Here is a 23,584-nt window from a genome sequence, read left to right as displayed (position 1 = left end):
ACCAAAATGGCCTTCCCATTGTTTCTCCAAAATTGCAGAGGATTGTACAGCAACCAAAGACAATCTTATTATTTACTAATGCCCAAAGGATCTGGAAGTCAGATCCCTTAAAGCAGTGTGCATTGTTTCACCATCAACTTAGTATAGTATTGCTCGGTGCACCTTTATTTTTTTCTTCCATTTGTTTTTGACCTTTTTTTCAGTGCCCCTTTTTTTCTATCAAAGTGAGACGTTGTTTCTGTACATACCTAAGTTCCCTTAATCTGTTATATTTTTAGATATCTTACCACCGGATCATAGATGTGTAAATGCTTTATGGTCTTACAATTGGAACCCAGTGGTGATGCTGTATTCTTTATAGTAGTTTGCACGTAATGACAAAAGGTATCAGTAGTATAAAGAGTGAACTTTTTCCCCATATGCGAGAATGTAAAATCGGAAAGAAAAACAGCGTTTGTTTTAACCATATTATACTTATGCCATACAATGCGGGTGATAGTTGAGTTAACTAGGTAAGAGAGGGGACATGTACTGTATTTCTGTGCATCCATCTATCCATCCATCCAAATTCCAACTCCAAGATCTTATGATCACTACCAGCTGTTATATATAGCATATTATTATAGGGTTACCATCAGTTTTGTGAGAAGTAGGTGATTTTTCCCTTTTACCTAATAGGAGATGTGTGGACGGAATGGAAGAGGAGGGTAGGAAAGCTGAATGGGAGGACAGAAAGACATACATTTCTAAAAAGTAGACAACATTTCAGGTTCAGGATATGGGCCTTTGCGCAGGTCAGGCAACAACTATGTAGGTAAAATTCCCATAGTTTGGGGCAAAATTGAAAAAATGACAGAAAAAAAAGATATGTGCTGGTCATGGTTGGACCTGTAATGTCAATCTGCATTTATTTGTGGTTAAATTAGCATGCGTTAATCCATTAATTATTACATCCGTTTAGTATGAACTCTGTTTAGCACTATAGTTTGTTCTGAGCTATCATTGATCAATATTTGCTGAGAGCCATGAAGATATATTTAGATTGTTATTTTGTAGAGTGCGCATTGTAGTGTTTCGAAGCGCTAATATGTGATCTGTTTTTGTCCATTATGAATTCGGCTTTTGCTGAGCGTGGAAAGGGAAACGTGTATGCAGCTGAACAGAGTGTAAGCTATGTTTTCATAACAAATGTGTCTCTTGGCAGACTGTCAGCTAGCCTTCACTGCGAAAATAGCCTTGACTGAATGTTTTTGTTCTGCAATTCGACTGTCTCGTGAGCAAGAGACAGGAATGTTAGCACACTATGTTTTGCTGTTCTTAGAATATAGAAGAACATTTCATCATGAACTAGCACACGGCTATGTTGAATTAATGTATGTCCGTACGTAGGCTATTTGCTGTTGCTATGGAATGCGTCTACAAATGTAATGTACGCCTACTCCGCGATGTACAAAACAGTGGATTTCTGTTCTGTTCGTTAGGTTCAGTAGAGAGTGCGAGTTAGAGAGTGAGAGTCAGTAGGTGAAGCGAACTAGAGTAGAGTGCTGGGAGGGAGCGAGAAAGCTCTCAGTGCTATGGTGTGCTGTGCTAATGCTTTTTGCTAGTGCAACAGCTGAGTGCGAGGGGGCCTTGGCTTGTGTGACACAGCTGACTTCCCCACTATGCAAAATAAACTGTGTTTCGCTTCAAATCTATTTCTGTGTCTTGTGATCTCTCCGTGTCTGTGGTGATCATATATTTTGTTTCCTCAGAATAGTATTTTTTAGTTTCACAGTAAGGTAATGGCTTATGTGAATATTGAGAAAAGCAATGCACCGCTACATTCCCAAGACTCTTCTAGTTAGGAAATCACACATTTTTTCGTAATGTTTCACAAAATAAGTAATACCACAAGCCAAAAACTGAGCCATGGTACACAGGGTTTTTATGCTTATGGTCTAAACAGACATACATAGCATGTGTAAATAAGGAAACCAAATGCGGTGAGGAATGGCAAGCATACATTTTTTGAAAGAGAAGACAGACCTTTTGAAGTGTAGGTGACTTGTGCAGGCAACAAAAGCATACAGTGCCTAAAGCAGCGACTAAATGTAGGTTACATTTGGGAAATGAAAGGGTTGTGTAACAAAGTGCAGTTGCAAATGTATGAAAACGTTATCAAAACCAAGAGAAAACACCAAATGTTCTACCTTCCCAGAGGTGACCCAATGAAAATGGTACCTTACATGTGTGGATGCACCTACCTGGGTGCAAAGGTAGAAGGACAAACCACTTGTACATCAAATGCACTGGGGAAGACTGGATTTGGCTTTGTGGAGAACCCACAGATTTGGGCGTGGTGTGTCACAACCACCAAAGAAACCGGGGAACCCCATGCATTTCTGAAAAGGAAACACCAGTGGGAATCCACAGAGGTCTGACTTGCATAGATCGCCCTAGAATTGATTACCCACAAGCCTCGTCTAAGTGCAAAATGTAGGGGAAAAAAACACAATGTTCAGACATTTGCCACCAGGAAACTACTGAAACATGCCACCAACAACACATGTCCTAACGTTCCACGTTCCCACAGGTGTCCCGATGTAAGCGGTACCTGACATTTGTGGGTGCACCTACCTGGGCGCAAGGGAAAAGGCTAACTCACTGATATCTGAAAGGGTTTCAGGAGTGCACATTTTTAGGATTTTACTCTTGTGGACAACCTACAGGTTTTGGCCTGGGGTATTGCAGCCACCAAGGAAAACAGAGAACCTCATGCATTTCTGAAAAGAAGACACCCGTGGGAATCCACAGAGGTCTGACTTGCACGATTCGTCCTAGAATTTATTGTCTACAAGCCCTGCAAAGTCAAACATTTAAGGGAAAAACATAATTTTCAGACATTTGCCACCAGGAAATCACAGAAACACAGCGCCAACAACACATGTCCTACCTTCCCATGTTGCCACAGGTGTCCCGACAGAAACCGTACCTCACATGTGTGGGTGCACTTACCTGGGCGCAAAGGGAAAAGGCTACACCACTGGTATCCCAAAGTGTTTCGGGAGTGCACATTTTTAGGATTTTGCTCTTGTGGACAACCTACAGATGTGCGCCTGGGGTGTCGCATGCCACCAAGGAAAACAGGGAACCCCACGCATATCTGAAAAGAAGACGCCCGTGGGAATCCACAGAGGTCTGACTTGCCGAATCGCCCTAGAATTTATAACCCACAACCCCGGCCAAAGTCTAACATTTTGGAAAAACACACCATTTTCAGACATTTGCCACCAGGAAACCACCGATAAACGCCACCAATACATGTACTACCTTCCTGCGTTGCCACAGGTGTCCCGACGAAAATGGTACCTCACATGTGTGGGTGCACCTACCTGGGCTCAAAGGGAAATGGCTACAACACTGGTATCCCAAAGTGTTTTGTGAGAGCACATTTAGCAGGATTTTGCTCTTGGAGACAACCTACAGATCTGGGCCTGGGGTGTTGCAACCACCAAGGAAAACAGGGAACCCTATGCATTTCTGACAAGAAGACACATGTGGGAATCCACAGAGATCTTACTTGCACGATTCGCCCTAGAATTTAGTACCCACGAGCCCCAGCAAAGTTCAAAATTTACAGAAAAAAACACAATTTTCAGACATTTGCCACCAGGAAACTACCAAACCACTCCACCAACAACACATGTCCTACCTTCCCGTGTTGCCACAGGTGTCCCGACAGAAATGGTACCTCACATGTGTGGGTGTACTTACCTGGGCCCAAAGGGAAAAGGCTACACCACTGGTATCCCAAAGTGTTTCGGGAGGGCACATTTTTAGGATTTTGCTCTTGTAGACAACCTACAGATTTGCGCTTCGGATGTCGCAACCACCAACGAAAACGAGGAACCCCATACATTTCTGAAAAGAAGACACCAGTGGGAATCCACGGAGGTCTGACTTGCGCGATTCGACCTAGAATTTATTACCCACAAGCCTGAGCAAAGTTCAAATGTTTGGAAAAACACCACAATTTTCAGACATTTGCCAACAGGAAACCACCGAAACACAGCGCCAACAACACATGTCCTACCTTCCTGCATTTCCACCGGTGTCCCGACGTAAACGGTACCTCACATGTGTGGGTGCACCTACCTGGGCTCAAAGGAAAAAGGCTAAACCACTAGTATGCCAAATTGTTTCGGGAGAGCACTATTTACAGGATTTTGCTCTTGTATACATCCTACAGATTTGGGCCTGGGTTGTTCCAACCACCAAGGAAAACGGGGAACCCCATGCATTTCTGACAAGAAGACACATGTTGGAATCCACAGAGGTCTGACTTGCGCGAATCACCCCAGAATTTATTACGCACAAGCCCGGGCAAAGTTCAAATGTTTGGAAAAAAACCCACAATTTCCAGACATTTGCCAACAGGAAACCACCGAAACACAGCGCCAACAACACATGTCCTACCTTCCTGCATTCCCACATGTATTCCAATGAAAACAGTACCTCACATGTGTGGGTGCACCTACCTGTGCACAAAGGGAAAAAGCTACACCACTGGAATTCCAAAGGGTTTCAGGAGTGCACAAGTTTAGGATTTTTCTCTTGTGGACAACCTACAGATTTGGGCCAGGGGTGTTGCAGCCTCCAAGGAAAACAGAGAACCCCATGCATTATTGACAAGAAGACACCTGTGGGAATCCGCAGAGGTCTGACTTGCACGAATCGCCCTAGAATGTATTACCCACAAGCCCCGGCAAAGTCCAAAACGTACATAAAAAAATACAATTTTCAGACATTTTCCACCAGGAAACCACTGAAACACGCAGCCAACACCGCATGTCCTACATTCCCGCATTGCCACAGTTGTCCCGACAAAAACAGTACCTCACATTTGCGGGTGCACCTAACTGGGTGCAAAGAGAAAAGGCTACACCACTGGTTTCCCAAAGGTTTTTGGGAGTGCACATTTATTTTAGGATTTTGCTCTTGTGGACAACCTAGAGATTTGGGCCTGGGGGTGGTAAGGTTTGCAGCCACCAAGGAAAACGGGGAGCCCCATGCATTTCTGACAAGAAAACACATGTGGAAATCTAAAGAGGTCTGACTTGCGCAATTCGCTCCTAGAATGTATTACCCACAAGCCCCGGCAAAGTCCCAAATTTATGGAAAAAAACACATTTTTCAGAGATTTGTCACCTGGAAACCACAGAAACACGGCACCAACAACACTTGTCCTACCTTCCAGCGTTGCCACAGGTTTCCCAACAAAAATGATACTTCATATGAGTGGGTACATCTACCTGGGCATAAAGGGAAAAGGCTAAACCATTGGAAACCAAAGTGTTTTGGGCGAGCACATTTTGCAGGATTTTGCTCTTGTGAACAACCTACAAACATGGGCCTGGGGTGTTGCCGCCAAGATGGAAAACAGGGAACCCCATGCATTTCTGACAAGAAGACATCCGTGGGAATCCACAGAGGTTGAATTGCGCGAATAGCCGTAGAATTTATTACCCACAAGCCCTGCTAAAGTGCAAATTTTAGGGAAAGAAAACACAATTTTCAGATTTTTGCCACCAGGAAACCATAGAAAAATGCCAACAACACATATCCTACCTTCCTGCGTTGCCACAGGTGTCCCAATGAAAACAGTACCTCACATGTGAGTGCACCTTACTGGGCGCAAAGGGAAAAGGCTACACCACTGGTATCCCCAAAGGGTTTGGGGAGACAACCTACAGATTTGGGCCTGCGGTCTCGGAGCCACCAAGGTAAACAGGGAACCGCATGCATTTCTGAAAAGAAGACACCCATGTGAATCCACAGAAATCTGATTTGCGCAAATGGCCCTAGAATGTATTACCCACAGGGGTCAGCAAAGTCCAAACTTTAGGGAAACAACACAATTATCAGACATTTCCCACCACAAAACCACCGAAACACACACCGACAACAGCACATGTCCTACCTTCCCAGAGGTGTCCCTACGAAAACAATACCTCACATGTGTTGGTGCACCTACCTGGGTGGAAATGAAAAAGTGTTGACTGTCCACAAGTCCAACGGCAGTCCCAGGAAGCCCCGGCAGGGTTCCCCATCCCTACCCAGAGTGAAAAGCTCGAATGCAGCGCAGCCAGACCTCCAGGATGGTCAGGGGTGATGTCCCGGCCATGGGCACTCATCTCCCGTGTGAATTGACCTTCCCCAAGCCCAGCATAGTTTCCAGGGTGCCCTGGCAGGGTCCCCATCCCTTCCCAGAAGGAAATTCTGTAACGCAACCCAGCCAGAGCTCCAGGGTGGTGGGGGTCATGTCGCTGGCCTTGGTCGGCTGTCTCCCATGTGGGTTGAACGTCCCCAAGCCCAGCGGTGGTTCCAGGGAGGCCCGGCAGGGACCCATCCCTTTCCAGAGGGAGATTCTGTAACGCAACCCAGCGAGAGCTCCAGGATGGTAAGTGGTGATGTCCCAGACCTTGGGCCCCCGTCTCCCATGTGGGTCGACCATCCCCAAGCCCGGCCTGAAGCTCTGGCTGGGCTGCGTTACAGCTTTTCCCTACGGAAAGGGATGGGGACCCTGCCGGGTCTCCCCCGGACAGCTATTGTGCTTGGGTGCTGTCCATCCAACTGGGAGACAGGCACCCAAGGACGGTGACATCATCTTCGACCATCCTGGAGCTCGGGGCTGTGTTGCAGAATTTCCCTCGGGAAGGGATGGGGACCCTGCCGGGGCTCCCTGGAACAGCTGCTGCACTTGGGGATGGTAGCCCCATATGGGAGACAGCCGCTCAAGGCCAGGGACATTACCCCCGACTATCCTGGAGCTCTGGCTGGCCTGCATAAAAGCTTCTTCCTCAGGGAAAGGTCAGGATCCTGCCGGGGCTCCCTGGAACTGCCACTGGGCTTGGGGACAATCAAACCAAATGGGAGACAGCCGTCCAAGGCCAGGGACATCACCCCCGACCATCCTGGAGCTCTGGCTGGCCTGTGTTACAGCTTTTCCCCACCAGGGAGTCCCGGTGGGGAGCCCTGGCTGTGTGCCAATACCTCCCCAGAGGAAAAAGCTGTAACACAGCCCAGCCAAAGCTCCAAGATGGTGGGGGTGATGTCCCTGGCCATGGGCATTCATTTCCCCATGTGGGTTTACCGTCCCCAAGCATAGCAGCAGTCCCAGGGAGCCCCGGCAGGGTCCCCCTCCCTTCCCGGAGGGATATTCTATAATACAGGCCAGCCAGAGCTCCAGGATGGTCGGGGGTGCTGTCCCTGGCCTTTCCCGGAGTGAGAAGCTGTAACACTGGCTAGCTAGAGCTCCAGGATGGTTGGGGGTGATATCCCTGGCCTTTGGTGCTTGTCTTCCATGTGGTTCGACCGTCCCTAAGCCTAGCCTGGAGCTCTGGCTGGGCTGAAATACAGCTTTTCACTCTGGGGAGGGATGGGGACCCTGCTGGGGTTCCCTGGGACTTCTGCTGCACTTGGGGATGGTCGCTCCACATGGGAGACAGTCGCCCCCAGGGAAACACCTATGTTCTGCTGGCATGATGGGCAATTTGTGGCCTGACCCTGCAATTGTGTCCCAGCCCACCAAAATACCTCCCCGGACTGCCCACTCCCACCCACACCAACAATCCAGCCCCAGTCCCACCCACCCCACTAACAATGGTCCCTAACCATAGGATAAAAAAAAATACTTAAATAACATTGAAGCTCCTCGTGTAAAAAAAACGGTAAACAAAACTAAAAACATTAATTATATGTGGTCAGCCAGCAAAAACAAATCATAACTATCACACTCCGATCATCGACCCCCATCCCTTTCAAGCCATTTCTGGTGGTCTAGCGGGGGGGGGAGGCCACTCCTCCTCCTTCTATAAAGTAAACCCTCCACCCCCAGTAAACACAAATGTACCCCTTCCTAGGGGGAGAACGCCAGATTGCACTAGCAATCTGCCCCCAGGGAGGGCTACATGAGATGCCCCCATCCATGTGTGGTAGGGGGAGAGGGCCACTCCCCTTTCCATTGCAAACATCCCTAGTCGTCTAGTGTGCCCCCACCCCACCCAACAACCCACCAAAAAAAACATTTTCATTTTTGTTTTCCTCCTCCCTAGGGGCAGATGGGCACATAAGTGGGCAGAACGTACTGCCCCATGCTTTAGGGGCCAGAGGGAGAGGTGGTCTAGTAGGGAGGAGTCTCCCCTTTCCAACAACACCTCACTCGATCAAACCGGCATAGAAATGACAGAGATTGAGGGATGAACTTACCTTCCATTTCACCGACGCAGCCATAAATGGCTGCGGTGGTGACATTTACATTCAGCATCACGTCAGTGCGCATTTCGCACACTGATGTGACACTAAAGGAAATCCAACCCCGGGCCATGAGCAGGAACCTCCTCCTCACATAGCCCGGGGTCTGGATTTACAGTTTGTTTTTTTCAGCGATCGCACAAACACAAGTGCCAAAAAAGATGAGCTATCTCATCCATGGTTCTGGAAACGTAGGGCTGAGGACAAGATAGCTTGTCCTTGGCACTCAAGGGGTTAAGGGAGTTATTGTTCAGCACTGATATATATTCTTCTAGTTGTTGTGAAGAACCTTTCCATATTAGGAACAAATTGTCAGTAAAACGATACCAACAGGCTATTTGTTCCACATAGCAATCAAGTTTTTCTGCCCATGCTGTTGTAAGTGCCCACCATCCCATGTATAGGTTGGCGTAGGTGGGAGCTACACCGAACCCCACTGCAGTCCCGCATTTCTGTCTGTATAATTGTTCTTCAAACAGAAAGATGCAATAGAGAATCGGAGTAACGTTAGAATGAGTTCATTTTGCTACTCACTGATTTGCCATCAAGAAAATATTTACATGAGACATTCCTGATGTTTGATGCTAGATTAAAGGGAGTTCACATCCAATGAAGCCAGTATGTAGTCATCATCCCAGAGCATTTCTTTGATTTTATTTAGTAGATCTCCTGAATCTCTAATATACAAACTGAGATCTTTCACAAAAGGTTGGAGGAAAAAAGTCAATGGGCCTCATCACGAGTTGGGCGGTAGCCCTTAAATGCAGAGGTAACGGTGTTACCGCTGCATTTAGCGCTCCGCCCAATCTAGAGTCTGACGTGTTTACCCCAGCTCGGAGCTGGGGTTAAACACACCAGAAAAATGCCAATTTTCGGCACAATTACTGCCAGCGGTATTAATGGACCCAATGGGGAATGGGGAGTAACGGTTAGTGTCCAACCTGTGATACGGCAGTAATACCACTGAGCGGCTGACCATTAACGCAATAATGTTGGGCGGTATCCCAGGCGGGATACTGCTCAACTCGTGATGAGGCCCAACATATTTTAAGGCGTTTTTATAAGAAAGACCCCTTGGAGGAGACAATGGGTCTTCCAGGTGGATCAGAGGTACTCTTGTGTACCTTTGGAACAAAATACAGGATTGGTGTGATAGGGAACTTGCTTTTTAGGAACATCAATTCTTCCCAGTCAATCACATTTAGATAGTTCCAGTTAGTGATTCCATCAAATTCTCTCTTGGTCGACAATAACAGTGAAACTTCACATTTTTCATAACATTCACCCTCATTCAAATGTCGTCCTGCTTCTTTCAAATATAGATTTCTATCCCAGGACCCTATCCCTCCACCTTTATCCGCTAGCCGTGTTATAATGGAGTGGTCAGCTTGAAGATTTTCTAATGCTGTTCTTTGGATAGATTCAAAGTGTTTTCTCTATCATTGTTGGTCGACAATTTCCGTAGATCTTTGATGACAAGTTCTTCGAAAAGGCAGAAAGTAGATTTTACTTTGAAACCACTCTCTCCAGGATGCTGGCAGCCACAAGCATTTTTATGAATGGCTGCTGAAAAGTAGCCACTTGAAATGATTTTACATTTTTTTTCAGTTCAATATGTTTAAATGAATAACATGGTGCCTTTCAACACCCCAAACCCTGTATTTTGGGATGTTCCCATATTTAGTTCTCCATATAAATTTAAACTTTAAATGATAGAACTTCTTGATTGATATACACTGTGGAAAGCCCATTATAAAATGGCACCTGTTTTAGTAGTAATTTGAGCGCCATTTTAAATTGCAATCATGTGACTGCAAATTGAACTGGTCAGGTGATCTGGTTGTGCCTTAAGGGAACGCTATATAAATTGGAGTCTGGACAAGTTACAGTGAAATTACACCTGACAAAGCCCTGATGTAAGGGCGGAACGCGTGGTGACTTTAGGAGTGCTGACTCCTAGACCCATGATTCTCTCGGTAAGTCCATTGTTGTCATTACGAGTTTGGAGGCAGCCATGGTGCTATTAGCACCATGGCTGCCTCCAAAGTCTTGTCAGGGTTCTCTGAATGGGGATTTACCGGGTCATTCCAACCTTGGTGGACCCGGTAAATCCCCATTCAAAATACCCTTCCCCCATTCCCATTCGAGCCCCCATAGGGCTCAATGGGAATGGGGAGGGAACTAATAACGGGCCCGCAAATAGCGGGCCCTTTATTAGCTCCCTGGTCCCTTAGCGGCTCCCGCTAAGGACAGCTGGTTTTACCAGCCGGCCTTAGTGGGACCCGCTAAGGGACCTCAGAATGCGGCAGTAAGGGGTTAACGGCACCAGCATCCTTACCGGCGCCGTTAACCCCTTACCGCCGCACTCGTAATGAGGCCCCATGTCTGTAACTATGGTACTTTTTTGTACTGAAAATGAATACATTTTGAATATATATCTGGCAGAGTGAAGAATGACCAACTTTGTATAAAATAATTATTTTATTCACATTTATAATATCTCTGTTCTTCTCTCTAAATCAAATTGTTCAAGCACAGTTCTCATCTGCAAAATCCTGCAGTACATCTCACTAGATCAAACAAAATTACAACACATTGGTTTGGAAAGGTACAGAAAAAGCTTAAATCAATAAATCAATCATGTGCATCTCAATATATATGACAATATTCAATGCAAAGCCCAAAAAATAGCATCCATGAACTAAAGAACCAGAGACCAGCATCGCACACTATTGAAGCAAGCTATTACCCATTGTATCTTAAAAAGCTATCAAGGTCACGGGCAAACTGGCAAGGGGTACAAAGAGGCAATTGCCCCCAGGCTGGCTTGGCTGTTGCCCCCATGGGCCAGATCTCCAAAATGTAAAACAAATAATAATAAAAGACGACATCCTTCAGGATCTAGCCTGCCACAAAGGAATTCAGTGAAGCATAGCCTGGTCAGATTCTGTGTAAATGGGGCGAGGCATTCATCTTGATTTCAGCAATGTCGCAGATGTGCCTGGGTAGCACCCACACATGGGCCGCAACAGTGAGGAGAGGAGGATAGGCTGCAGGGGCATGTTAATACCGCTCAGTGGCAATGTATGCATTTAACTAAAAGATTCTGTGACCCTGGATTGTAACGTTGGTACCACTGCTCCCCATACACCATTGGTCTGTCAACAGCTTATCATGACTCATACTTGCCAAGGAAGTAAGGGTCCATATCTTATTAGAATGTGTCCTTGGTTTGATTCTCTGTGATTGCTTCCCTTATATTCTGGTGAATATCTTGATCACCAGTGTGTTCATACAAAACAAAATGTACTAGGATCCAGAATAGCACCCATGGATGTTACTTATATAGTGGTTATAGAAATTGCTGTTGGACTGTTTGTGGTACTTACTTTTGGACACAGGTATGGGTATTGAAAACCACACATAGAAAGATGTAATATACAGGTATTCAGTATCAGAAAACAACTAAGGGGGTCTTTCAGAGTTGGGTGGATTTTTAATACAGCTGAAGAAAGTTACCAGCTCTGACTGTGGTATTTCTGGTTATCCGCCGTACTCAAAGTTTACCAGCAGCAACGGTGGTGTTTCTAGAATACACCCAGGGTTATTTCAGAAATACCACCTCTGATGGTGGTAATGTAAAACATGTTTTTAACATTTTCTTTCAGCCATTGTGAAGGGAGAAATTGATTATGTACAGTAGTGGTTCAGACCACTACTGTTGATTTTTGGTATGCGCAAAAGGGTAAATTCTGGCCCTTTTATGCCTTGGGTAAGGTGGTGAGAGGAGGTAATCAGAGATGCCCACTTCTTTACTCCCCCAACAGGGCCATTTGTAAAATCGTGTTTCTCTCTATTGAAGGGAAGCACCCGTGCTCTGTTCTGTTCAGTAAAAAGAAAGATTTAAAGAAATGTGGGGTGAATTTCAATGCTTTACAATTTATTTTAAGCATACTGGTGAAAAGGCAGGATGCCAAGTGAGGATCTTATGTTGTGGTGGGTGGGTACACAAGGTGCACGTATGGGTCTTGTATAGTGGGCTAACGAGGCAGGAAGCCAGGTATGGGTATTTTGCCATGCCAGCTCAAGTTTCTGAGAGCAAACCCAGACCCCCTGTTTCAGCAGTGGCTCTGCTCCACCAATGAATGATTTCATTTTGCCACCTCTTTACATTGCTCTAAAAGTAAAGATGGGATGGGAGGAGATGTAGCCTTCCATCAATTTACAAACTGTAACACATTGAAAAGTGGGATTAAATCCCAGCTTTTCCATTTTACCAATTCTATTATCCGTGTGAAATTGTTTTACTATGTTTGGTATGTGTGAGAATTTCCAGAGGTCCGGGTCTCTTAGGAACCACACACATAACTGAAAAATAGGTTGCAATAAAGGAACGTAATGTCTACTATATATAATTAAGAATGTGTGGGCGGGCAGAGGTTGGTATTGCGATTACTTGGTTTGAAAGTTGGAGCTGCTGCACAATGGGCCAGAAAAGTTAACTTGCCACCCATGAAAAATGTTGCCAGTCCCCCCCTTGCTTAAGTTGTAGTGCAGAGCTCACACTACCTGTAGCCCTGACAGGATCACATCAAGCCATCCAGCCCTTGTGTAGTGGCTGGCAGCATATATATAGGGTTTTCTTGCTTGGAAAGCCCCATACTATAACTAAAATTTCAATTCCTCTGTCTGGTCTTCAAATCTCTCCATGATCTCGACCCCCACCCCCCATCTCTCTTCCCTCCTCTCATTTTACTCTCCCTCCCGCTCGCTCCGCTCAGCTGATCTCTACCTTCTCACAGTACCCCCAGCCCCATGTGCCTCCTCACGCTTCCGTTCCTTTCAACTCTTGCCCCCCCCCCCACATTGGAACTCCATACCTCTTTCTATCAGCTCCACCCCTACCTACTCATCCTTCCGCTCATCTCTGAAAGCCCTTCTTCTCCACTCCCACGACTCTTCTTCCCCACCTCCCTCCCCCCAACTCCCCTGCCCCCTCCCATACCTTCCCTCCTTCCCCCTTCTTCCCGCTGTTCTCAAAGCAGACATTGAAACCTTCCTTACCTATCGCCTTTCCTTCCCCTCCCCCTCCCCTCTTCCCCTCCTTCTAAGTAAATTGTTCTACATATTGTATCACTGGTTTGTTTCATGATTGTAAATAAGCTTCTTTCATTACTGTACCTTGTTGTTATATTGTAAAGCGCTTTGGATTAAAGCGCTATATAAACTTAATAAACATAAACATAAATTGATGTCACTTGGTTGGAACATCCCTGGTTCTGAATGTAATTTGCACTTGGAAGTTCCTCCCTCATTTGTATGATATAGGTATAGAATATAATGGGTTCCTCCCCTTAGCTTGTTGCCGATATATTAGACCTTAGCTTCTTGCTAAATGATCAAGCCTAAGCTAAAATATCTACATGTCCTTAAATCAAGGACTCTACGTCATGGGTCGATGTGTCTTGGTTCTTAAGCGAAATGCTGCTTATTCCTCCAACATGGAAATTTCAGTGGATTTGATTTCACAGCCTACTCTTAATAACTATGGGTTATATGTAAGCATATGAGGTTAATGTACTGGCCTGCTCAAATCAACATATGTAAGCGTGTTTGCATGCATGTATGTATGATATGATCAAGCTATCAAGCCGCTTAGCGCTTTGCTATAATAAATGGTACCTTAAAAAGATAAATGAATGAAAACACAGAATACACTGCTTTCTTGCTATGTAGTTGCTTTTCAATACAATGATAATATAGACCTCGTGGAGCCGCTTTGGGCATTAAGGCGCTTTTATAATTCTGCTGTTTGTAGCACTACTGTTGCTATTCCAAATATTGTATGCTTTGCAGTCTAGACTCCCTTTTAAGCATGTATCACACTTTATGCGCTCTCTCTTCAAGGCACTACATTCTACTCTGCCATGTACAGCCAATAGGCCAATGCTAGTTCTGCTATTATGAAGGTATATTCTGAAATGAGATGGGGCTTCACCTGTTGCTCCTACCCTGCCGGGCAAAATGGAGTGAAACACCATGACATCTCCAGGGGGTTTTAAGACTCGAACATGTTTAGTGCACCAACATCTGTTTCTTGGTGTTAGTGTTCATTAGTCAGTGCTAGGGATTCTCAGCGTTCGGGTTAGATTCTCAACTTCTGAATTATTGTGTGTGTTTACGTAAACTGGGCTTTGTTTTCGTAACAAAATGCTTCTAACATTCAGTGCACTGATGAGGTTTTTCTCCAGTGCGTATGTGCTCATGACGAGTAAGATTGCCTTTTTGGCAGTTATTGCATTGGTATAGGTTTTTTCCTGTGTGTGTTCTTCGGTACAACAGAAGACGGTTTTTGTGACTGAAGCATTTCTGACAGTCAATGCATTGATACGGTTTTTCTCCTGTGTGTGTTCTCTCGTGATCGGTAAGAGTTCGCTTAAGACTGAAACATTTCTGACATTCAGGGCACTGAAAAGGTTTTTCTCCTGTGTGTGTTCTCTCATGAACAATGAGCATGCTTTTCAGAATGAAGCCTTTTTGGCATTCACTACATTGATACAGTTTCTCTCCTGTGTGGGTTCTTTCATGCAGCAGAAGATAGTTTTTGCGACTGAAACATTTCTGACATTCAGTGCATTGATAAGGTTTTTCTCCTGTGTGTGTTCGTTCATGATGAGTAAGACTGTCTTTTTGAATGAAGAATTTCTGACATTCGGTGCACTGATAAGGTTTTTCTCCTGTGTGTGTTCTCTCATGTTTAATAAGATTGCATTTATTAATAAAGCCTTTTTGGCATTCATTGCATTGGTACAGTTTCTCTCCCGTGTGGGTTCTTTCATGCACCATAAGATTGATTTTGCGACTGAAGACTTTCTGGCATTCAATGCACTGATATGGTTTTTCTCCTGTGTGTGTTCTTTCGTGATGAGTAAGACTGTGTTTATGACTGAAGCATTTCTGACATTCGCTGCACTGGTGAGGCTTTTCACCTGTGTGTGTTCTCTCATGAACAATAAGTTTGCTTTTATGACAGAAGCATTTCTGGCATTCAGTGCACTGGTAAGGTTTTTTACCTGTGTGCGTTCTCTCATGAACAATAAGTTTGCTTTTATGACTGAAGCATTTCTGACATTCAATGCACTGATATGGTTTTTCTCTAGTATGTGTGCGCTCATGATGAGTAAGACGGTCTTTTTGACTAAAGCATTTCTGACATTCAGTGCACTGATAAGGTTTTTCACCTGTGTGGGTTCTCTCGTGTTTAATAAGATCGCTTTTATGAATGAAGCCTTTATGGCATTCGCTGCATTGATACAGTTTTTCTCCTGTGTGGGTTCTTTCATGCATCATAAGATAGCTTTTGCGACTGAAGCGTTTCCGACATTCAATGCATTGATACGGTTTTTCTCCTGTGTGTGTTCGTTCATGATAAGTAAGGCCGCCTTTATGCCTGAAGCATTTCTGACATTCGCTGCACTGGTGAGGCTTTTCTCCTGTGTGTGTTCTCTCATGCACAATAAGTTTGCTTTTATGATAGAAGCATTTCTGACATTCAGTGCACTGATAACGTTTATCTCTTCCTTGCATTTGCTCATGCAGTATAAGACTAGACTTCTGACTGAATCTTTTCTGACATTCAGTGCTCTGAGAAGGTTTTTCTGTCGTCAGCATATCCATGTCTGGTTTTGCTATGGATACCCATACAGTGTAGGACAGCAGAAGGCATGGGAGACACTTGCTCATAAAGGCCTACAGACTCAATAGTGCAGTTTAAGTTATCAATGTGTTGGAAACTCACAGACATGTAGCTTCAATGTGAGCATATGTGTGGAACATCCCAAACCAGACAGTGTTTCCTATTTCTTACCTTAATCCACATCACATGCCTGTAACCCTCTGTATTCAGTCTTTCCATATAATTATACCTCCACCCTCAATATTTCTAAATAGCATCCATAAATCTATCACCTTGCTGTACAGTGTTTGGTTGTTTGCCAGTTAGGTTTGATCTATACAACACCCAATACATGCCCAAAATAAACTCATTCCAGGATGAGGGTACACATGGATAATACTTAGATGTAATCGCTCGAAATAGCTGCAGTGCTTTCTAGAGAATGCTTACATCTTCTCAAATGCAGCTTTGCTCTGGATTCAATATGTTGTTACTTCTATGGGCAGCTTCTATAGGTTGCCCCATATACTTCACTTGATGGATCTGGCTCTACTAATGATGACCTGATCATATTATCCTTGGGTGTGCTCTCTCACGGTAAACCTGGTATTTTGTGAAAAGATTTTCTGAAAAGAAACAGCAATGAGGTTTCTCTTCCAGTCTACTGTCACGGGAGATCAGATTCCATTTATAACTGAGAACTGAGGTGTCTCCTGTGTGCTTCATAAAGATATAGTCCATATCCTGCTTCAGTTCATGCACATAATGGGCTGTGCTGCTGGATTCGTGCTGTACTGTTGGATGACGTTTTACAGTTGGCTGGTGAACGAGCTCCTGTATACCATGTAATTATTCAGACACTCATGTCAGATTACTCAATTCTTAGTGCTTCATGGTGTATAGCTCAAATAATATGTGGGCTTGAAGACCTCACTTTTTTAAGCAGTCCTGTTCTGGGCTCTTCCAATTCCTTCCTTATCACATCTGACTTCTGGTTTCCTTTTCCTTCCAAATAAGCCTCCTTAGGGTGTTAGTTTTAGCACGTCAATAAATCATCATTTCATCTTGTCTGGCCTGAAACAGTCACCTGCAGATTAAAAGTGAAAGGTTATGTTTATAGATGTTCAAGTGTAGCTAGAAACAGCATTAAAGAAATGCAAGGAGTGTTCTATGAATTAAAACAAACAATTGTAATGTTTCCATTCTGTACACATGGGAGGTGATTAGAGCCCAGTAAAGAGTTCCACGGTACGGCAAAACGTTACACCGATTTCTAAAGCAGTAAGAAAAAATTATAATAAATCAGTCACCCTTTCTTTGTGACACTAAGAAAGAAGCTGGGCAGAATGCTGCCAGCACACTGCATCAATGTAATCCTTCCACATGAAAGCCTAGGGCCACAGTCACATTTCTGTCCATTGAGTGCGGTTGTTCTCCTTATCCAGAGGTGGGTAACGGTACAGACACATTTATTTTAGGGACTTTTGGCTGGGTTTCGCCTTCACAACCTGCACTGATAAGACTTCTAACTAGTCTGACTTCAGCTGGAGTTCAGGTGAGCTTTGACCTCCTCTTTCTCCTTATCTCCCTACCCCTTTCAGTCCTCTTTTTATGTGTTTTGTCTGCTTTTTTATTACTTTTTCACCGCTTTCTCGCACACGCTCTCTCCCCCAACTCAGCCCTCTATCCTCCTGCTCAGCCCTCTCTCCTCCTGGTTTTTCTCCCCTCCCCATAGCCCTCAACCTCCCCCATTGGGTGCCGACCTCGCTACTACGAGCAACATCACTGTGCTGGCTTCACCTGCACTCCATTTTGCAGCCGGAGCTCAGGTGAGCTTTGACCCCCTCTTTGTCCCCCGACCCCTTTCAGCCCTATTTTTCTGTGTTTTGTCTGCTTCTTTTTTTACTTTTTCAGCACTTTCTCGCATGCCCTCTCTCCCCCTACTCAGCCCTCTCTTCTACTGGTCTTTCTCCCCTCCCCATAGTCCTCCCCCTGACCCCATTGGCCATCAACCTCCCTACGGCAAGCAACATCACTGTGCTGGCCTCACCTGTGCTCCATTTTGCAGCTGGAGTTCAGGTGAGCTTTGACCCTCTCCTTATCTCCTGACCCCCTTTCAGCCCTCTTTTTCTTTTCCGACACTATCTTTGAGCAAATAGAACTCTGCTTCGCCTGAGAAGAGTGTTCCCATGTTGTGGGCCGGGAGCCCTCCCCTCTTCCCACCCTCCGCCTCTGACTGGCCAAGAGGCCACCAAAAGACAGACACTCAGGGCAGCCACTGCCCAGGCAGCCCCTTCGGTGAAGATCCTCAAGGCAAAGCGCAGCACTGGAAGAAGTACCAGCTCCAGACCTTGTTGGCCCGTGTTAGCCTGTGGGGCCTGCAGCCGGCACCCAGCAACCACTGACTACGTGCGCTTACGGGCAGGGGGTGTAGCCATTACTGCCCCCCCACTAAACTGATCTACCCCATCCCACCTTATTAATTCTCTAATAGCACTGGGTCCAATGTACACAGCCAATAGTTTTTTTAAGGTAAAATTAACCTAATCTATTGTGCCAGATAGCCATATTTCGCATTTAGCCTGATTGAGCCAGATAGCTATGGACCTAATTACGAGTGTGCTGGTCCAGTAACAACGATGCCGGTAATCCTACCGGCACAGTTGTTACCGGACTGGGACACTACGAGTCTGCGGACGGGTGCCGTCCCGCCCGCCAGGTTCTGACCTGGTGGGCGGAACGGCACCCGCCTGCAGACTTTCACAGAAGCACCGGCACCGTTATTAATGGTGCTGGTGCTTCAGTCATTCCCATTCCCATTGAGTCCTATGGGTCCTATGGGAATGGGGATGGGGATTAACCATTTACCAGCGCCTGACTTCCGGAACACTGGGGTTGTAATCCTCTGGTGTTTCCGGCAAGCCAGGTGCCGGTAAATTTTGCAAGTCCGGCGGCAACCCGCCGGTAGCACTGGCAGGGGTACTGCCAGACTTGCAATGAGGCCCTATATTTGGTACTTAGCCTGATTGTGCCAGATAGCAATAGTTCACATTTAGCCTGATTGTGCCAGATAGCCATAGTTTGCATTTAGCCTGATTGTGTTAGATAGCCATAGTTTGCATTTAGCCTAATTGTGCCAGATAGCCAGAGTTCGCATTTAGTCTGATTGTGCCAGTTAGTCATAGTCCGCATTTAGCCTGATTGTGCCAAACAGCCTGATAGCCATATTTCACATTTAGCCTGTTTGTGACGGAAAGCCTGTTTGTGACGGAAAGCCATATTTCTCCTTTAGCCTGATTGTGCCAGATAGCCTGATTGTGCCAGATAGCCATACTTCGCATTCTCTCCAGCACCTATTCGTTTGTAGCCTACATGTACCAATCTCTATTTAGCAATTGTTACCCCATATAGATCCACTTTGTTGCCTAGTCTTGTATCACATCTAGGAGAACTGTTGGTTGGCGATATCTCACCACTAGACGAACTGTACTCTAACTGCGTTAGCTACTCCAGAAAAAATTGTGAGCACTAACCCGCATCACAATCAGCTACAACGATGAATATTAGCTTACATCACAACTAGACAGAACTGTGAATATTGGCTTGCCACATCTAGACAGAACTGTGAATACTAGCTGGTGTTTCATCTAGACAGCCCTGCGAACATTGGTTTTCATCACATCTAAAGAGAACTGTGAACATTGGTTTGCATCACATCTAAACAGAACTGTGAATATTGGCTTGCCTCACATCCAGACAGAATTTGTGAATATTAGCTTGTGTCACATCTAGTGAGAACTGTGAATATTAGCTTGCTACACATCTAGACAGAACTGTAAATATTAGCTTGCGCCACATCTAGACAGAACTGTAAATATTAGCTTGCACCACATCTAGACAGAACTGTGAATATTGGCCACCAGCACAATTAAACAGAAATGAGGGGGATATTCAGGAGCCGCATCTAGATAGAATTTGGAGATTAGAAGGCACCAGCTCGAGAAGGAATTGAGAAGGTTAGCATGTGTCACGTCTAGATAGCGATGCCACTAACCAACCCCACTAAAAAAAGAAACCACTAAAAAAGAAAATCTCACTCCTCTGCACACACCTCTCACACTCTAACTAAACACAACCACGCCTTTAAAGCATACCAAACCACACGCACTTCACTACACCGCAACAACAAAATAAATCACACATAGCCTTGCACAACAGAACATGACGGCTACCAACAGAAAGCAAACCTAAGCTCAGCGAACAGTGTTAACCGGACTGAAGCTGCCAACAGCACATCATAGCACTCTTGCACTTTCTCCCACTCGTTCCCACTAACTCACCCTACCCCCTTTCCTTTTCAGATTCGCAGAGCGCCAGGGGACCACCCGAAATCGGGATGCGCTTTAAAATGCCCAGAAACATCCCCTTATTTGCACAAATGTGCATGGGGCGGGGAAATCGAGGGATTGAGAGTCTGGCCAATAGAGTGCACCTGCCTTTTAGGAATATTTGTTTCTAAATAAATCCAGATTCTAATTGGATTTCTTGGGGAGCCTCTGAAGAATAGAGCAAAGCAACCCATACAAATTAGCAAAGGTTTCCGTTCCCTCGACGCTGTTTAAAATTTCTTCTCACTTTTTATTCACTAAAAAAGAGCCAATCTTACCCAAAGCGTTTTCAGTTCTCTACACTCTACCCTTTTATGCCTTGTTCATTGTGTGTTTTGCATAAAATAAGCACACACATTTTAATCATATGAGGCAGGGAGTAAAAGGTTTAAGTTGCAGTCTAATAGCCAACCATAAAAAGTCACTTGCCACCTCAATTCTATACATACAGACAGCACACCATCTACCATTTCTTACTCAACAAGAGTCCATTATCGCTAGCGACTAGAGCAAATTCTGCACCAGCCTGGGTCCCCCTCTGGGGACCTCTTTGCCTCCCGATCACACTCTCCTTACAGTACTCTTCTCCCTAGCATCCCAGAGCCCTAGGGACAGATGCCATGTCCTTGGCCTGGCCCTGTGACTTTCCTCTCCATCAGAGACTCTTGCTTCGCACTGAGAGGGGCTGTGGATCATTCTGATTGCACCCAAGTGGCCGAGGAAGACATGGCTTCGCCTGCTGCTTAAACTCTCATTGACCAGTTTTACCTTGTCCATGAGGTCCCATCCTTTGAGGTGGCCCCATCTCCCAATGACGTTGTTAGGTGTCTTAATCTGACAGCCTGCTTCTTGAGATGCTAGGGCTAGAGAATGAGGGGCGTTCTTCCGAGCTTGCTACATCTATCCAGGGTTCCATGAGGCCCTCTACTCTTGATGCCTATGCCCGTCATTGCAGGCCATTCATCAATTGGTGTGATCTGGCCCATCTTGACCCACTCACTTACATCCCTGTTCAGATCCTTGTGTTCTTGAAACAGGGATACTCCCTTGGCCTTACCATCACCTCCTTCAGGGCACAACTTGAAGCCATATGGGGAGGAAGGAGAGTTCAGGAGCAACACGTTTGTCTTAGAAGCAAGACAATGTAGCACAATACAGGTTTGAATCCCGATCCTGTGCTTAGAAACAACTCGCTGGTATTAAGCGTGTTATAAAAGAACAATTATAATTATATGTAATGATCAGTAAACTTGGGCCTGCCTTCCCAAGGGGTTTGAGTGTACCTGCCATCATATCAGGTCCCAGTTTCCCACCTGGGACCAGCCACTTGTTCTTAGTGTCCTATCTTCCGAGCCTTTTGAGCCTCTAGATTCATTCCATTGCTTCACTCACCTACAAGTGTCTCGTCCTGCTGCCTATTTCCGCAGCCAGGCAAACTAGGGGCTCTAATTTGTACTGCTTCCTTTCTCAGGTTTATTCCTACGTGGTTGATCCTGCGGCCTTGACCCCTGTTTCACCCCACAGGGTATTTCATTTTTACGCCTCCATGAATTGGGAGGAAGGATAGCTCAGGGGCAACGCGTTTGTCTTGAAAGCTAGGCAACGCAGCGCAACACAGGTTTGAAACCCGATCCTGTGAATACAAAACCACTCGCTGGTATTAAGCGTGTTATAAAAGAACAATTATAATGTAATTATAATATCGCGTGCTTCCCATCTTGGACCCTGCCACTGCATCCAGCCCATCCCCTCACGCATTGGATGTTGACAGGGTGGTCCAAATCTATATTTTTGATAGAAGCACTCAACTTTCTCATCAAAAAATACAAATAGAAGTACTGCATAGCTGGCAACTGCCCATAAAGGTTACCTTCGGCATGTTGTTGAGCAAACATGTTGCATGCTGGGAATAGACCTAGAGGCACATATTTAACGGAACAAGGGAAACTACAACTCCCAGAATCCAAAGCTTTGTCGGGTATCATGTTTGCAGAAGGGGAGTATCATGGCATAGTCACTTGGCAGCAATGACTTCTCTTCACGCGCCCTGGGCGGCAACTCTCCTCATCTTACCCCTGTCCGGGTATTTCTCTGTAAGGACTTTGGGTGGATTTCTCTACAGTGATCCTGTATGGATTCATTCCTTGTGATCTCTAAAAGGATTCCGTGAGACCCAAAAGCCAGAGACCACAAACTCGAAGTTCTCTCTGAAGACTGGGGTTCAAGCCCCGGCGCTGTACTGAGGCTACGCAAAATCACTGTAAACACCAAAGTGCGAGATAAGTTATCAACGCATGCGCAGACGTAGCCTCAGCGCTGCATCTCGATACTAGTCATCGGGGCATGCGCAGGCGTAGCCTCAGCTGTGCATCTCTGTACTAGTCATCGGGGCATGCGCAGACGTAGCCTCAGCAGTGCATCTCTGCAGAGTCATCAGGGCATGCGCAGGCGTAGCTTCAGCACTACAACTTGATAAGTCATCAGGACATGCGCAGAAGTATCCTTAACACTGCATCTTGTAATCAGCGCATGCGCAGACGTAGCATCAGCACCGCATCTTGATACTAGTCATCAGGGAATGCTCTGATTACTTACCGGTAATCGGCATTACTCCTAGTACTACTCTTCCTCGTCACCTGCCTCCGACACAGGACCTTCTTCTATTTCTTTCAATCCCTATAACTCCTCCCCCACATCCATGTCACTCAGTTACATATTACCAAGCCGGAGCATGGGACCTTCCCCACAGGGAGGGTGAGGAGGGTCGTCATTACGGTGACGAGGAAGAGTAGGACTAGGAGTAATGAAGATTACCGGTAAGTAATCAGAGCATTACCTCCACGTCCACTCTTCCTCGTCCCAGTACATACTTCATGAGGTATACCAAAGCAGCAATGGGGAAAAGGTCCCAATGAGACACAGAGCCAAAAACAGTGCAGCAAAAAACACCCACAATAACTCTTAATTCACATTCCCACAGACAAAACTCCAACCACGAAGGAACCAACCCCCCCTGAGTGGGAGAAACTCAACCCATAGCGGTTGGTGAAATTCCTAGACCAGCCAAGGCGGCAGCCATACAAATCTCTTGCAGAGAAAAATACCCCTTGCATCGGCCCAGGAAGCCGCCAAACCCCTATCAGACCGCCCCTGATCGTGCGCAGGCATAGGCAGGCCAGAAGCCACATAGGCCCAGGAGATCACAACCCGGAACCACCGGGAAATGGAA

The 23,584-nt window shown here is 45.6% G+C and overlaps 1 protein-coding gene across 2 annotated transcripts; it reads right to left on the bottom strand.

Moving 5' to 3' along the window:
• Nucleotides 1-13,571: 13,571 nt before the first annotated feature.
• LOC138489284 (zinc finger protein 84-like) lies at nt 13,572-22,614 on the bottom strand. 2 transcript variants are annotated; one of them, XM_069616985.1, is made up of 2 exons: nt 22,226-22,614; nt 13,572-17,054 (listed from the first exon to the last, which is right to left on the bottom strand). In XM_069616985.1, the coding sequence occupies exon 2, from the start codon at nt 16,033-16,035 to the stop codon at nt 14,509-14,511; it is 1,527 nt and encodes a 508-aa protein (XP_069473086.1). In that variant the 5' UTR covers nt 16,036-17,054; nt 22,226-22,614; the 3' UTR covers nt 13,572-14,508. The 2 variants fall into 2 exon arrangements, with proteins under 2 accessions (XP_069473086.1, XP_069473087.1); XM_069616986.1 differs by having other exon boundaries at nt 22,429-22,614.
• Between the last annotated feature and the right edge of the window lie 970 nt (nt 22,615-23,584).

Source organism: Ambystoma mexicanum, chromosome 9 (genome assembly GCF_040938575.1).
Source record: "Ambystoma mexicanum isolate Mex_15411 chromosome 9, UKY_AmexF1_1, whole genome shotgun sequence".
Taxonomy (NCBI): Eukaryota; Metazoa; Chordata; class Amphibia; order Caudata; family Ambystomatidae; genus Ambystoma; species Ambystoma mexicanum.
This window is presented reverse-complemented; position numbering and strand designations above follow the sequence as displayed.

Coding starts and splice junctions, on each gene's coding strand:
- LOC138489284 (XM_069616985.1), bottom strand. CDS start 16,035: ATGAGCAAGTGTCTCCCATGCCTTCTGCTGTCCTACACTGTATGGGTA.